General features: G+C 71.0%; 2 protein-coding genes across 3 annotated transcripts; one reads left to right on the top strand and one right to left on the bottom strand.

The window, feature by feature from the left end:
• Positions 1–371: 371 nt before the first annotated feature.
• On the bottom strand, positions 372–4,988 carry PPP1R1A (protein phosphatase 1 regulatory inhibitor subunit 1A). The gene is made up of 7 exons (XM_048327608.1): positions 4,852–4,988; positions 1,983–2,043; positions 1,624–1,661; positions 1,461–1,524; positions 1,049–1,207; positions 839–966; positions 372–478 (listed from the first exon to the last, which is right to left on the bottom strand). The coding sequence occupies exons 1-6, from the start codon at positions 4,930–4,932 to the stop codon at positions 839–841; spliced, it is 531 nt and encodes a 176-aa protein (XP_048183565.1). The 5' UTR covers positions 4,933–4,988; the 3' UTR covers positions 372–478.
• A 1,283-nt stretch (positions 4,989–6,271) lies between these two features.
• TESPA1 (thymocyte expressed, positive selection associated 1) lies at positions 6,272–12,825 on the top strand. Of its 2 annotated transcripts, XM_048327500.1 has the most exons (12): positions 6,274–7,364; positions 7,900–8,024; positions 9,058–9,279; positions 9,351–9,393; positions 9,853–9,893; positions 10,030–10,083; positions 10,339–10,375; positions 10,462–10,563; positions 10,647–10,855; positions 11,132–11,928; positions 12,215–12,329; positions 12,424–12,621. In XM_048327500.1, the coding sequence occupies exons 3-12, from the start codon at positions 9,081–9,083 to the stop codon at positions 12,525–12,527; spliced, it is 1,701 nt and encodes a 566-aa protein (XP_048183457.1). In that variant the 5' UTR covers positions 6,274–7,364; positions 7,900–8,024; positions 9,058–9,080; the 3' UTR covers positions 12,528–12,621. The 2 variants fall into 2 exon arrangements, with proteins under 2 accessions (XP_048183456.1, XP_048183457.1); XM_048327499.1 differs by having other exon boundaries at positions 6,272–7,364; positions 12,215–12,825.
• Positions 12,826–15,317: the final 2,492 nt, after the last annotated feature.

The raw sequence follows: 15,317 nt of genomic DNA, 5'->3' as shown, positions 1-15,317 counted from the left end.
CTTTCCGTGTCCGTGTGTCCAGGTGTCCCCCCAGGTGCGCACAGGTGGGGGGGGGGGGGTGACACCTGGAGGGGGGGCCCAGGGGACACCCCGAGGGTGGCAGTGAGGAGGGGGGGGGTCGTCTGCTCCGTGTCCCCAGTGTCACCTGCCCTGGGGACTCCCGGGGTGGCAGTGGGGGTGGGGGGGGGCACGCAGGGTGTTGCTCGGTGTCCCCGGTGTCACCCAAGGGTGGGGGTGGGGCACGTGTCACCTGCCCTGAGGTCCCCAGGGGGAGGGGACAGCCCTGGCGTTGTCCCCAGCCCCCCCCCCGAACCCCGGAGGGGACCTGCCCGTGGCAGTAAAAAACAAAACCAAAAAAACCAAAAAAAAACCAAAACAAAAAACAAAACAAAAAAATCAAAATAATTCTGGGCAGCCCCAAAATCTTAGAAAATGGAATAAAAAAATCTCCGCTGACGTCCGGCTCCCGCGGCCACACCTGGGGACAAGGGACAGCGCTGGGGACCCGCGGGGAGGGGACACCCCCTGTCCCTGCCCTGTCCCGGCAAGGCCACCCTGCCCCTGTCACCGTCCCCGTCCCTGGGCAGTGTCCCAGTGCCGTCCCAGTGCCGTCCCAGTGCCTCTGTCCAGTGTCCCAATGCCCTCCAATGTCCCAGTCCAGCGTCCCAGTACCACCCGAGTGCCCCAGTACCATGTCCCAGTGCCCCCCAGGTGTCCCAGTGCCCCTCCAGTGCCGCAGCCCAGCGTCCCACTGCCCCAGCCCGGTGTCCCAGTGCCCGCAGCACCCCAGCCCAGCGTTCCCAGTGCCCCCAGTGTCCCCAGTGCCCCCAGGCCGTACCTACTGGCCGCTGGCCGCGCTGTCCCCAGGCTCTATATGGGTCCCGTCCTCGGCCCGGCCGCGCCGCGCGGCCCCGGGGGTCCCGGCCTGGGGGGTCCCGGCCTGGGGGGTCCCGTCCCCGGGGGTCCCTGCGGGTGTCACAGCACACGGGGTGACCTCTGGGCCCCCCCACTGTCCCCTGTCCCCCCCCCCCGGACCCCCCCGACTCACGGTGGCCGCCCTGGGGCGTGGCCAGCGGGCAGGAGCCGCCGGGGCTGTGGCGGTGCTCGGGGTCGCCGCGGTGGCAGCGCGCGGTGGTCGCCACCTCGTCGTCGTCGTCGCCGCCCTGCGCCTGCTTGCACAGGTGATGCTCCACCATCATCTGCAGCTCTGCCGGGCAGGGAGCGGCGCTGGGGGGGCGCGGGGGGCCCTGGTGACCGTCCCCACGCTCCCGGCGACACAGCGGCCGCGCCGCCCGAGCCGCCCGGGTGGCTTCGTGCTGGCGTTTGTCGCGCCCGGAGCGAGGCCAGCGAGGGCGGGTGGCCTCCAGCCGCTCGTCCCCCGAGGTGCCGGGGGGGGTTTGTCACCCCCTGTGCCCCCCCGTGTCCCGTCGTGTCCCCCCCCCCGTGTCGCCCCCAAGTACCTTTCATGGTGGGGGTGGTGCGGGAAACCTTCTTCCTCTGCCGGGGGGACATGGCCAGGCCCGACTGTGGGGGGGATGCCGGTCAGGGGGGGGTCCCCCGAGATGGGGGGTCTCCCCAGTGTCCCCCGGGGGTCCCCACAGCCCCCCCGGCAGTGTCACGTACCTTCAGCAGGGGGTTGGGCAGCCGGTCCTCGTCGATCTCTGGAGGGTAGAGGGGGGGCAGAAGGTCAGCAGGGGGGTGGGGGGGGGGGTCTGCGTGGGGGTCCTGAGCATCGGGGAGGGTCCTGGGCAAGTGGGGTGGGGGGTCCTGAGAATGTGAGGGGGGTCCCTGGGCATCATGTGGCGGTCCCTGAGTGTCATTTAGGGGGTCCGTGAGCACGTGGGGGGACCGTCAGGACAATGGGGGAGGTCTCTAACCGTGTTTGGGGGGTGTCCTGTGCATGTGTGGGGTCCCTGAGCACACCGGGGTGTCCCTGGGTGGGCTGGGGCCCGGGGTGACGCGGGGACACTGCGAGGACCCACCTGGGGACGATTGGTCGCTGCTCAGGACCAGGTTGGCCGGGGTCGGTCGACGCCTCCGGATCTGGGGTCGGGGGAACACAGGAGAGAATTGGGACCCTCGGCCGTGCCCCGACCCCCCCCCCCCCCCCCCCCGCCCCTCGCTGGCACCGAGCCCGCGATGTCCCCGTGCCCGGGGCGGTGGTGGCCCCGTGGGGACAGCGGTGGCCGGACACACGTGGCTTTTCCATCCCGGAGCTAATTATACCCGGCCGCGGGAAGCGCGTGGGGACAGCGGCGCGGGGACAGCGGCGCGGGGACACCGGAGGGGCCCTGCCCTTCCTCTGCGGGCGCTGTCCTTGCCCAAGGTCACCTGGAGCTGCTCCGGCCCCGCGTCCCCCCCCGCCGGTGCCCTTTTTGGGGGGGTTGGTGGCCCCGAGGAGGTTCCGGTGGCCTCGGGGTGGCCGCAGTGGGGACGGTGGTGTCAGTGGGGACAATGATGGCGGCGGGGACAGCGGTGGCGGTGGGGCCAGCGGTGACCCCGCGCTCCCTTTCCCCGCTGACCCAGTAACTGAGCGCCTCCGAAAAATGAATTTCCCAGCGAGGATTCCCTAATGAGGCGGGTTGCCTAATGAGATGCTGATGAGATGCTAATGAGGCGGGCGAGCGGCCGGGAGCACCCCCCGCCCCTCCGCACCTCCCCCGGCCCCTGCCCACCCCCCCGGGCCCCCGGCGCATCCTCCCGTGCCGGCCCCGTTGCCATGGAAACGCGATCTGGATATTAAACGGAGATTAGAGGGAACCGGGAATCGCCGGGAATCGCCGGGAATCGCCCCGGCCCCGCCGAGGACCCACGGCCGAGGCCCCCCACTTCGGGGTCGGGGTCCAGCCGCCCCCCCGGCCACCCCCGCGATGGGGCTGGGAGGGTTTGGGGTCCACCCGGGCCGGGCCCGGCCCCGCAGCCCCGGGAGGGACCCCGGGTTCCGCAGCACCCCCTGGGACGCTCCAGCCGCTCCGGAGCCTCCCGCGGGTGCGGGGCGAGGCCGTGCTCCCCCCCGGCGCGGGGATGGGGAGGGGACACCGGTGCCACCTGCTCAAGGTCACCCAGGTGGAGCGGAGCGCCCACGGCTGAGCCCCCCCCCCATTCCCGGTCCGGACCGGGGGGTCCCGGGCGGGCGGGGGGATCCCGGCTGTGCTCCGGGGAGGGGATGCGCTGGTCCCCCCCTCCCTCTCTCCCTCCCTCCCTCCCTCCCTCCGTCCTCCCCTCCCTCCTCCATCCCCCATCCCTGCCTCCATCCCTCCATCCCTGCCTCCCTCCCGGCTCGGCCGCGCTCTGCTCCCGGCGCTATTTTTAGATCAATCTCCACCATCGATTAAGGAGAACGGCGCGATCCGGGGGCAGCCGGGACAGGGCCGGGACCGTCACCGGGAGCGGGGACCGGGCCGGGAGCGGCGGTGGCAGAGGGAGGGGTCCGGCTCAGCTCAGCGCGACGGAGCAAAACCCCCCCGGGATGGTCCCCGCGGCCTCGGGGACACGCGCGGGGGGAGTTGGGGACACGGGCAGAGGTGCAGGACAAAGCCCTGGGCCAGGCCTGGCACCCACGGGGGGCACCCAGGGGGGCAAACAGGGGGGCAAACAGGGGGGCGCTCAGCAGAGATGGGGGTCAGGGAGCCGCGGGACCTGTGGGGACACGGGGGGACCGTGGGGACAAAGTCCTTCGGGTGGGTGGGGCTGCACAGATTTGGGGACAACCCTGCAGGACACGGGGACACCGCGGTGCCACCCGGCCAGGGGTGACACGGCCGAGACCCCCATCACTGCGAGGGGAGCCCACGCAGGGACACCCCAGAAAGAAGAGCAGGAAAGGGGACATCAGCAGTGTCACCGCACGGGGCCGGTGTCACCCCCAGCTCAGGGCCCTGAGAGGCGCTGGGTGAGACCCCCCGGGAGGGGAAACTGAGGCAGGGCTGGGCAGGGGGTCCCCCGGGCAGGGCCGAGCCCGGCTGTGATGGGGACTGGGCCGTGGGTGCCCCTTGCTGGGTGCTGGGGGGCTCGTACCACCCCCCCCCTCAGCAGCCCCGCAGTTCTCACTCTCCCTCCTGGGGACCCCCAACTCTCTCCTTCCCTCCTGGGGACCCCGCGCTGCTGCCACCGAGCCGGGTGGTGGCCCCAGATGGGCACATTCAGTGACAGCGCCACACTCGCCCCCGCTCTGCTGGCACCGAGGGGGGTCCTCGCCCGCCACCCCCAGGACCCCCATCTGGGGAGATATGGCTGGGACCCCTCCTCCTCCTCCTCCTCGTCCCCCTTAAGCCTCCGCGGGCGATGATGTGGCCGCGGTGGGGTCGGGGGCTCCCCCAGACCGCCCTTGTCAGACCCCCCTTGTCCGCTGCAGACCCTGGGGCGGGCGCAGGTGGCGGGGAGGGGTCGGGGTGCCCGGGGGTCCCCGGCCGTGTCCCCGCGCGGGGCCATCCCGTGCCCGGGGCTGTTCTGGGACCGACTCTGGCGGGAGCAGGGGTTGAGCAAGGGCTGGAGGGGCCGGGGGGTTCCGGGGGGACCTCGACCCGGCCCCCACCCCGGGGTGGCCCCGGTGGCGTCGCGCAGAGCCGGCACATGGCCCTGGCACTGCCACCCCCCGCCCCACGGCCCCGCGGGGCTCTGGGGACAGCGGGGGTCGCTCTGCGCGGGTGTCCCCGGGACTGGGGGGCTGCACCCCCCTGGCCCCGCTGTCCCCGCGTCACCCCCGGCCCCAGCGGTGCCACCCCCGGCCCGCGCTCGGTGCCCCCCGCCCGGGCAGTGTCCCCGCCGTGTCCGCAGCCCCCCGGAGCCCCCCCGGCTCGCCCCGCCGAGTGGCGCCGCGGCCCTCCCGGGGTCCCCCCGGTGCCCCCGCACCTGCTCGGCCGCCTCCGGGTCCAGGTGCGGCTCCAGCAGCGGGACCGTGAACTGGATCTTGCGGGGGCTGTTGGGCTCCATCGCGGGCGCGGCGGCTCCGGCGGCTCCGGCGGCTCCGAGCGGCCACGCCCCGGCCACGCCCCGCTGATGCCCCGCCCACGGCCCCGCCCCGCCCCGGGCCCCGCGCGCCGAGGGACGGCGGGACACGGGGATGGACAAGGGGACACGGGGACAGGGCTTGGGACACCGGGACGGACACGGGGACAGACACGGGGACACGAGGATGGACACAGGGACACGGGGATGGACACACGGACAGAGTCAGGAGAGTGGGACAGAGCCTGGGACAGCTCAGGGACAGACACAGGGACGCAGGAATGGACGCACTGAGCTGCGACACGGGGACAGACACAGGGACACTGGGACGCACACGCGGATGGACCCTGGGACACGGGGACAGACAAACAGACACAAGGACGGACTGCAGGCCACAGGGACAGACGTGTGGACAGAGCCAGGACACGGGGACAAACAGAGGGACACAGGGGCAGACACAGGAAGAGAGCTGGGACACGAGGACGGACACAGGGACACAGGGACGGACACACAGGGTGACCCTGGGACACAGGGACAGAAAAACAGGCAGAAGGACGGACTCGGAGACACTGGGACAGACACGAGGACACGAGGACGGACACACAGGCCCTGGGACAGACACACAGAGCGTGGGAGGGACATGGGGACATGGACACCCCCCACGGGGACACCCCGCCGGTCAGAGCCCGCCGGGAGAGACAGGGACAGGGACAGGGACAGGGAAAGGGACAGGGACAGGGACAGGGAAAGGGACAGGGACAGCGACAGCGACAGCGACAGCAGCCCCCCCCCCACCGCAGTCAGAGCGGGGCAAAGTCCAGCATCGATCCCCCCCCCCCCTCGGCCTCCGGGACACGAGGACACTGCCAGCGCTTGGGGACTGTCCCAGCAGGGCCGGGACATCCGGGGGACACCCCAGAAAAACCCTCAAAATGGAAGATTTAGGATTGGTGGGGGGCACAGGGTGGGGTGGGGGTGTCCTCAACCTCCTGTCCTGGGTGTGCCGTGTCCTCACACCGCCATGTCCTCCCCAGGTGAAGGCCCCCGGGGTTTGGGGGGGTTGCGGGGCCGGGCCCTCCCCGCCGCAGCCGTGAGTGAGTGTCCCATCACTTATTCATGGAGCCGGGAGCCCGGGCGGCTGCCGGGATCTGCCGGCAGGAATCCGCTAAGTAGGTCAGGCGGGGGGGCCCGGGGGGGCCGCCCGAGCCCCGCCGTGCCCCCGCCGTGCCCCCCGCCAGCTCCGGGGGTCCGGGGGAGGGTCCCAGGGCAGCGCTGGGGGGGGGGGGGGAGGGGGGCGCAGGCATCCCGTGGGTGCCGGATCGGTGACAAAGGCGCTGGTGGCTCGGGGGGGGGGGGGGAAGAGGGGGGGTCCCCAGCTCCCAGAGTGGGGGAAAGGCAGCGGGACGCCCCCCAAACCCCGGTGTGACGCCCCCAGCCCCATCCCGAGGGTCCCGGGAATTATTGGTGGGAAAGGCGCTGAGGAGCGGCCGTGCCCCCCCTCTGCCCCCCCGCAGCTCCCCGGCCCCCGCTGCTTCCCCTGAGCTTCCCGAGGGAATGGTGGGGTGGGAATGGGATTGAGGGAAGTACCGGGGGGGGGGGGGGGAGGTTGTGGCTAAACTGGGAGCCCCCCCCGACTGCTGGCAGGGCCGGGAATGGCAATATCCAGGCCCTGGTGGCATTGCGGGTCCCTCGGCCTGCCAGGCCACGGGGACGTCCTTGGGAACATCCTTGGGGACATCCTTGGGGACAGCCGGGTGCGGGATGTGGTGGGGCAGGACCGGGCCGTTCTCCCGCTCCCAGCCCGGAGCGGGGCCAGCGAGGGGCGAGGCCAGAGGGATCCAGGGTTGTGTCCATCCCTCCCGGGGACGCGTCCATCCCCCGCAAAGGATGGGTCCATCCCTCCCAGGGTTGTGTCCATCCCTCCCGGGGACCTGTCCATCCCCCGCAAAGGATGGGTCCATCCCTCCCAGGGTTGTGTCCATCCCTCCCGGGGACCTGTCCATCCCTCCCAAGGGATCTGTCCATCTTTCCAGGGATATTCCCGTCCTTCCCGGGGCTGTTCCCGTCCTCCCCGGGGGTGTTCCCATCCTTCCCGATTCCTGGGGCCCCCCCGCCGCCCGGGCCGGGCTGAGGGAACGCTTAATTCGGGGCTTTATCCACAAACACTCCCGGGCTAAAAATATCCCGGCGGAGCGGGCGCGGCGTTCCCGGCCCGGAGCTTCCTTGCCTTTTTTGACGGGATCGCAGCTGGGGCAGCGCCCGGGGCTCCCGGTCACTGTCACTTCTGGGAGCTGGCTCCCGGGGACACAGCCCCTGGGGACCCAGATCAGGGGGTCTCCAGCTCCTGGGAATTCCAGCTCCTTGGGGACCCATGGGAATGGATGAGGGACCAGGGCTGGCACCTCAGTGTCCGTGAGGTGAGTGCTGTCCCCGCGTTGGGGATGTCCCTGTCACCCTGTGCTGTCCCCCCTGCACTGGAGGAGATGCCGGAGAGTGGCATCAGAGGTGCCACCCCAGCTTGGAGAACAACTCCCAGGGAAAACCCCTCCTTGTCACCCCCCAACCCTGCGGTGGCTTCACCGTCACCCCCTTGTCACCCCTCAAACCCGTGTGGCTTCACTGTCACCCCACGAAGCCACTGCAGGCAGAGTTTGTGTCCCCCCGTGGTGGCCCCCTGGACCAGCAGGCGACACCATACAGGTGCCACGTGCCCACCCAGAGAGACCCCGGGACCCCCACTGGGATGTCCCAGCCAAACAGGGACAGGGACCCCTCGGGAAGGTCGGGGACCCCTTGGGAGGGTCGGGGACCCCTCGGGAGGTGGCAGGGGGGGTGCCCGGGCCATTCTCAGCCTCCGCTGGCAGCGCACGGAGCTTTTCCCGCGGCGGTGGCGGATGTGGGGCAACGTTTGAGGTTTGGGTTGTTGATTTTTTTTTAATTTCCTCTTCCCAGCTGATGAGTTTCCTCCCGCTCTGCTGACGACGGATGGGGGCCGGGCGCGGTGCCGGGGGGGCAGGAGGCCGCTGCCCGCGGGCCCTGGCTGGACGTAGGGAGCTGCCCACCTGCCCCCGGTGCCTGTCAGTGCGGAGGGATTTGGGATTTTGGGATGGGGAGCTGCGGGGATGGAGGGAGGAAGGGCGGGAGTGGAGGGGGTTGGGACCGTGGGGGTGACGGGGACACCGGGACAGGCGATTCCAGTGCCCGGAGCCGATGGGAAACCGAGCAGGATGGGGAGAGGAGCGAGGAGCAGGTGGGATGAGGTGGGATGAGGTGGGATGAGGTGGATGAGGTGGGATGAGGGGGATGAGGTGGATGAGGTGGGATGAGGGGGATGAGGGGGATGAAGGGGATGGGGCTGGGAGTGCTCTGGGACACGAACCCTGCTGGGACCCCCACCCACATTCCCTGCCGGGCTCAGCCGGGGGGGCCGGGATGGGCACAGGGGGGGTCAGGGCATCTCCTGGATCCGGACATCCTGAGGAGGTTCCCGGCCACGTGTCCCGGGAGATGGAGGTGGCCTCGATGAGGAGCTCCCCGAGGGCCCGCAGGGCCCCCAGGGCGGCACCAGAGGTGACGTCCCAGCCCTGGGCATCACGGGGGCCCGGGCTGGTCCTGTCGGGGGCTTCGCCCCATCCCGGAGCCTTCCCGGGGGGAGGGGGGCCGGGAACGGAGCCCAGGGGACCCCCCCCGTGACGGGGGTGCTGCGGGGTGGGCGAGGGGCGTCCCTTCCCCCCTGAGACGGCTGGACTGGGCCGGTCCCGTGTTCGGGTGATGCCTGGACTGGGACATTCCCGGAGGGAGACGGGCAGAGGGGAGGGCCGGGAGATCCGCATCCCCCGCCCCGCGTGGGGCAGCTCCACGCGCTTATCTCGGCCCCGCAGCTCTTCCGCCCCTCCGGCAGCGCCGGCAGCTCCGGCCCCGTCCCACTCCGCCCCTCGGCGCCCGTTCGCACCCGGGAAAACGCCTGGGAGGGGGCAGAGCAGCCCTGGGATGTCCCGACCCCACTCTGGAATGCCGGGAGCCCACCCTGCGCCTGCCCGTGGAGCCCCTGGTGGGTCCCACCACCCCCTGGGCCCCCCCGCCCCCCTCATGTCCCTCCCGCCCCCGCAGGGACCTCTCCGGCCCCCCCGGCCATGGAGGGACCTTCGGTGCTCGGCCCCTCCTCGTGGCAGAAGCGCCGCGCGTGGGCCCAGCAGAGCCGGGGCTGGCGCAGCCCCGCGCCCGAGGGCGAGCAGGAGGAGGAGGAGGAGGAGGAAGAGGAGCAGGAGGCGGCCGCTGTCCGCTGGGACATCCCGGAGCCTCCACCACACCTGGACGACGTTGTCCTCGAAGGTCAGGGACACCCCGGGGCGCGGGAGGGACCCCCGGGCTGGGTCCCCTCACGGGCGTTCGTGTCCCCCCAGGAGGCGCCTGCAGCAAGATCCAGACGTGGCTGCAGGACTGCGGGTGAGGGAGGACAGGCGGGGGTCACCCGCGGGCCACAACCCCGTTCCCAGGGGATTTGGGGCGGGGGGCGAGGGTCTGGCTTGGCCCTTCCTGGAGTTGCACATGGCGGGGGGGGGGGGGTGGGACAGTGACTTGTGACCCCCACGCGGCACAGCCGGGGTCCCAGGGATGTCCCCAGGGCTGGGCTGGAGTGGTGGCACCTTCCCCCTGCAGCGCCTCGGGGGTCTCCAGGGTCTCAGGGGCGTCTGGGGTCCCTGGGATCGGGGATCTGCCGAGGAGACCCCTGTCCCCAGCAGCCCAAAATCGAGCACAGCCACCGTGTCCCTGCCTGTGCCCTGCGTGTCCCTGTCCCCAGCGCCCAGCCCCCCATGCTCTGCTCTCCTGTCTCACCTCTGCTCCCCCGGGATGGGCTCGGGGCTCGGGGTCAGGGGTCGTGACCGGGGCCGTGCTCTGGCGCAGGGCGACGGCGCTGGAGGAGCCGGGATTGCCGGGACCCTGCGGTACGTCAGCTTTGTCCCGTCGGTGTCCCCAAGGACCACCCAGCGGCGTGCGAGGTGCGGGGCGGTGGCCCGGGGGGTCCTCAGGGTGTCCCCTGAGGGGGGGGGTGTCCCAGAGTGTCCCCTCCCTCTGTCGCAGCGTGTGGCAGCAGCGGGACGAGCTTCGAGGACGACCTGACCCTGGGAGCTGAAGGTACCGGCCACCCCTGGGGGTCCCCGCGGTGTCACCGTCACCCCCCGAGGGGGCAGCGGGGCTGGGGACAGGCGGCAGCAGAGGCGGGGGACAGCCACCACCAGTTCCTCCAGGAGGGGCTCGGTGGGGCGGGGCTGTCCCCAAGCTCCCCGTCCCCCCGGGGCTGTGGCCGCGAAGAAAGAGGGGACAAGAGAGCGACGTGTCCCCAGACCGCTCCGGCTCACCCCCTGGTGTCCCCCCGCTCCCCTTTTCCAGCTCTTCTGCTCCCAGGGAGCCTCCAGGCTGCGGGCAGGTGAGGTTTGGGGTGCCGGGGGAGGCTGGCGGGGCAGGGGGGACGCTGTCCCCGTGCGTCCCCTCCAATGTCCCCTCCCCGCGCAGGGTTCGGCGGGACGGGCGCCTCAGCCCGGGGCACAGCATGGCCTCCAGTGTCCCCTCCAGTGTCCCCTCCAGTGTCCCCTCCAGCCTCGCCACCAGCTCCAGGTATGGGCTGGCGGGGGCTCGGGTGGCCGCGTCACCCCCGGCGTCACCCCGCAGGGCTGAGGCGGGGCTGTCCCCTCCCGCAGCCTGTCCGAGGTGCTGGCGTGGTGGCAGTCGGACGCCGAGGAGATCCTGCACAACCTGGGCTTCGTGGGGACCGACCCGGGGGTCGCGTCCCGCGTCCCCCCCCGCTTCTTCTCGGCCCCGTCCCGCGCCAGCGGCATCGACCTCGGGCTCTTCCTGCGGGCCCAAGTGCGGCGCCTGGAGATGGAGGACCCCTGCCTGCTGCTGGCCAGTGCGTGCCACCGCTGTCCCCGGGGTCCCCGGCCCGCCAGCGGCCCCCCTGAGGGGATGGGAAACTCTCGCGTGCCTCAGTTTCCCCGGGCGGGAATTGGGGCATCACCCCGAGCCCCCCGAGCTGTGGGGTGCGACCCACTAGCTGCTCCTACTGGGGGTGGGAAATCGTTTCCGTGCCTCAGTTTCCCCGTGCGGGAGCTGGGGGAACCCTCCCCGAGCCCAGCCCCCCGAGCCCCCCGAGCCCCCTGACCCCTCCCCACCCTGTCGCCCCCAGGTCGCTTCCAGCAGGTCCAGGCCCTGGCCGCCACCGCCGACGCTTTCTTCTGCCTCTACTCCTACGTGTCGCGGACCCCCCTGCAGCGCATCGCCCCCCCCCGGCCCTCCCGGCCCTATCGCGACATCCCCGACAGCGCCGAGCTCCGCGGGGCCCGGCCCGGCCCGGCCCCGCCCGGGGAGCGCCTGAAGCGCGCGGTGTCCTCGCTGTGCCTCTACACGGGGAGGGACGGGGACATCCCGCGGGGGTCCCGGGGGGCGACCCTCGGCCCCCGCAGCGCCCCGGGGACGGGGGGGCTTCGGAAGGAGCCGGGCGGTGCCCCTGAGGGCTGGCGGAGGGACGGCGACGCGGGGACGGTGCAGCGGGGGCCGTCCCCGAGGCCAAACCCCGTGGGGACACCGGCGGGGACAGCGCGGGGAGCCCCGGAGCGGTCCTGGACCCACGGCCGGGCGGTTTGGGGGCCCGGGGGGGCTCCGTGCCCGGCGGGAGCAGCACAGAGGGGCACAAGGGACCCCTGGCCGGACGCCGCTGCCCCGTGGGACAATGTCACGGTGTCCCCCACGCTGGGTCCCCTGTCCCCGCACGCCAGCAGGGTGGGAATCACTCCCGAGCCCCCGGCGGGGCTGGGACCGGAGGGCGACTCCGGCCTCGGCTCCTGGTGCCACCCGGGTGCCACCGCAAGGGCTGGAGGCCACCGGGCTGGGATGTGGGGGGGTCCCCCGGGGCTGCAGCCCCCCGGGAGGGTCCCCTCGCCCCTCGCCCCCCGAGGAGCGGCGGAGTCCTTCGAGCTGGAGGAGGTGAGGAGGAGGAGGAGGAGGAGGAAGGGCCCCCCTGGCTGGCGCGGGGAAGGCGCTGGAGCGGGAAATGTCCCCGGAGCTTCCCAGGCTTTTAAGGTTTAAATGATTCAGAGCCTCGGGCGGAGCCGAGCCCGGGGGGAGCCGGGTCACCTCCCTCCCCCGCGGGCACAGGCACGCACAGGCCGGGCCGGGGCACACGTGGGGACACGAGGGACACGTGGAGGCGGTGACACAGCTTTGTCGCGATAGCGGGGACGCGCTCAGCCCCCCACCGACCCCCCCGCAGGTGCTGAGCGAGGAGGAGGATGGTGACGATGATGAGGAGGAGGATAATGATGATGATGATGCCGCCCCCGAGGAAGACGCCTGGTCCCCCTATCCGTCCGTCAGGACCCGAAGGAGTGAGTTGGGGGGTTCCCCACCCTCCTGGGGGACAGCTGGTGTCCGGTGCCAGCGCGTCCCCGCCGTGTCCCCGCCGTGTCCCCCCCGCTGCAGGCTCCGTGTTCTACGGGCGGTCCGACAGCAGCGGCTTCGGGGAGGAGCCGGTCCCCGCCTCGGCACCCCCGGCCCGGCCCCGCGGCCCCGACTGGGTGACCTGAGGCCACCTCAGGGGGACGTGGGGCCTTGGCCGGCTGTCCCACGGACGTTTTGGACACGCGTGTGGCACGTGTGCGCGTGTGTGGGTGTGTGTGTGTGTGCACGCGTGGGTGTTTGGCACAGAAAAACCTCTGGACTCAGGATTTTGCTCCATATTTGGTCCCCCCCCCCTCGTCCCCCCGCCCTGTGGCTCGGGGCCTGCAGCGGGGACGTGTCCCCAGCCCTTGGGGACGTCACTTGCACTTTGGCCACGTTGGTAACACTATGGGGGGTGGGGACACAATAAAGTTCCCGAAGGGATGACGGCGGCTGTGTCCCTGCCTGGGGCTGCTGGGGGGGTGGGATCCGGCCCTGCCCAGGCCCCACCCTTGGGGGACGGGGAGGGGTCCCGCGTCACCCCAGGTGCGAGCTCCAGGATCCCGGGAAGGAGCCACCACGGTCCCTTTGTCCTCGGGCTGTCCCTGTCCCCGTCCCGGCCGCCCCCCAGAACTCTCCGGGTGCCAGAGTGGCACGGGCCGCAATTCCTGGGAAAGGGAAGTCCCGGTGGATCAACGGCCCCGGGGCTTCCCCATGGAGAGCAGCCAGGGTGGGATGATCCGGGATTATCCCCGCGGCCCCTCCGGCACCGGCACCGGGGCTGGATCCCCAAACGCGGGGGGGGATGATCCCACCCCACCGGGGCTGCTCCAGGATGGATCCGGCTGCTCCAGGGTTCACCCCCATCCTGGGACCGTGTGGGACCCCAAACCCGGGTGTAGCCGGGACCCCCCAGTGCCATCCCCATCCCGGTCCCCCTCCCCATTCCTACCCCATCCCCTGGCTCTGCCCGGCCCTGGCTCATCGCAGAAATAAACCCGGGATTTGCTGGCAGAGCCTGGATGGGGCTCTGGAAGCCTCCGGAAAAGCCTCAGTGGAGCTGAGCTGAGCTCAGGGACCGGCCTTGGTGAATGTCACCCACCCCTGGGACACCCGGGGCCGGTCCCATCCCACCGGGAGCCAGGCTGGGACGGGGATGGGCTTGGGGACAAGCTGGGACATCTTCATCCATCCAGGGAAAGGAGAGCAACAGCTCCAGCACATTTCATGGACACCTTGGAGCCTGCGGTGCTTTCCGGGGGAAAGGGGGGGGGGGTTTTAGGGGGATTTTGGGGCCATTTAGGATGAATTAATCCAGTGGGATGAGGAACCTCGGGGTGGTGGAGCAGCACAAAGAGGTTCCTCTTGCCATGAGGTGTTTCTGCCTCCCCACGAGGGCGTTTGGGGATTAACTCCCTGATCCAGGATTCCAATTCCCTCCTGGGGGCTCTGGCTCTGCCTCCCGGATCTGGCTGCCCCAAATCCCTGCCCGGGGCACAGCTGGGCTCTCCTCACCCTCCTCTTCCCACCGGGAATGAACGGGACGTTCTGAGCCACCAGGAACAGGGAGGAAGGTGGCACAAATCCTCCCTCGGGCGCTGGGATGATGGAAAACACCCAGGATTCATCCCTCGGCTCGGCAGCCAAGAGGAAGGATGCGGCCAAACCGTGGGAGCTGCTTCCCACGGGGAGCAGGAGCTGCTGGGAGGGGCAGGGAAGGAGAGGGGAGAGCTGCCGGCAGGGCCCCGTGTCCTACATTTGGGGCTGGGTTTGATGCGGGGTCTGCTCCATCCCCGCTGGCACCACATCCAGCCCCATCCATCGCCAGCCCCATCCATCGCCAGCCCCATCCACACCCATCCCCTGGCCATCCCCCATTCCCATCCCCATTCCCATCCCATTCCTCAGCCCTATTCCCACCCCACATCCAGCCCCCACTCATCCCTGCAGGACCCGGAGCATCTCCTGGGGCACATCCCTGAATTCCCCACGCCAGCCCTTGGAGCTGCTGTCAATCAATCATTCCCTAAAATTCCACCTAAACCTTTTCCCAGCGCTCCCGGTGCGGGCGCAGCCGAGCACATCCCGGGATTGCTGTCAGGCCACGCTCGGCTGCCCCGTCCCTGGAGACGGACACGGATCCACCCTCGGATGGGAATTGTTTGCCAAGCAGCTCCCGGGGAATGATTCATCCTGATTTTCCGTGGGTCAAGGCTCCCGGCTCTCGGTGCCGTGTCCTGGCCATGTCCAGCCCGTGGTCACTCCTTGTCCTTGGCCTTGGAGCACCGGGCTGGGCTCAGCTCATCCCGCTCACCCCTGGAGAGGTTCCGAGCTCAACCCCATTCCAAAGGGGGAGCACGGGGATGCTCCTGCCCCATCCCAAAAGGGGACGGGGATGCTCTGCCCCAATTCCCGAGCGGAGCTGCGCTCCCGACGTGTTCCAGTGGGACGATTCCCATCATCTCCCCCCCAAATATTCCCACTCCCCACCAGGGCTGGGACTGGACCCTCCACCCCCCCCTGTCCCTCCATCCCCCCCTGTCCCTCCATGTCCCCAAATGTCCCTTCCCGTCCGTTTTCCGTCAAGTGCTGGGAGATCCAGTGCTGGAGAGCGTGAGGGCCTGGGAGGGCGTGCGGGGGTGACCAGGGGTGCACTGGGGGACTCTGGGGTGCACTGGGATGGTCCGGGGCGGGATCCAGGGAGCTCTGTTGGGGCTCTGGGGACTCAGAAATTGCTCCGGGGTGGGGCTGGGCTGTCCCGGGGGGGCTGCGGGGTTAATCCGGGCTAATCCTGCCCTGGCACGGGCACCTGCCCACACCTGGAAAATCCCACACGTGCCCGAGCCCTCCCCGAGTCCCTTCATAAGGGGCAGAGCCCGGTCCCGGCTCATCCCTGTGTTCTCCTGGTCGTGATCCGTGTCCGAAATCCACCAGAA

Source organism: Corvus hawaiiensis, chromosome 24 (genome assembly GCF_020740725.1).
Source record: "Corvus hawaiiensis isolate bCorHaw1 chromosome 24, bCorHaw1.pri.cur, whole genome shotgun sequence".
Classification (NCBI taxonomy): Eukaryota; Metazoa; Chordata; class Aves; order Passeriformes; family Corvidae; genus Corvus; species Corvus hawaiiensis.
Note: the sequence above shows the minus strand (reverse complement) of the source record. Positions and strands in the feature narration are given on the sequence as shown.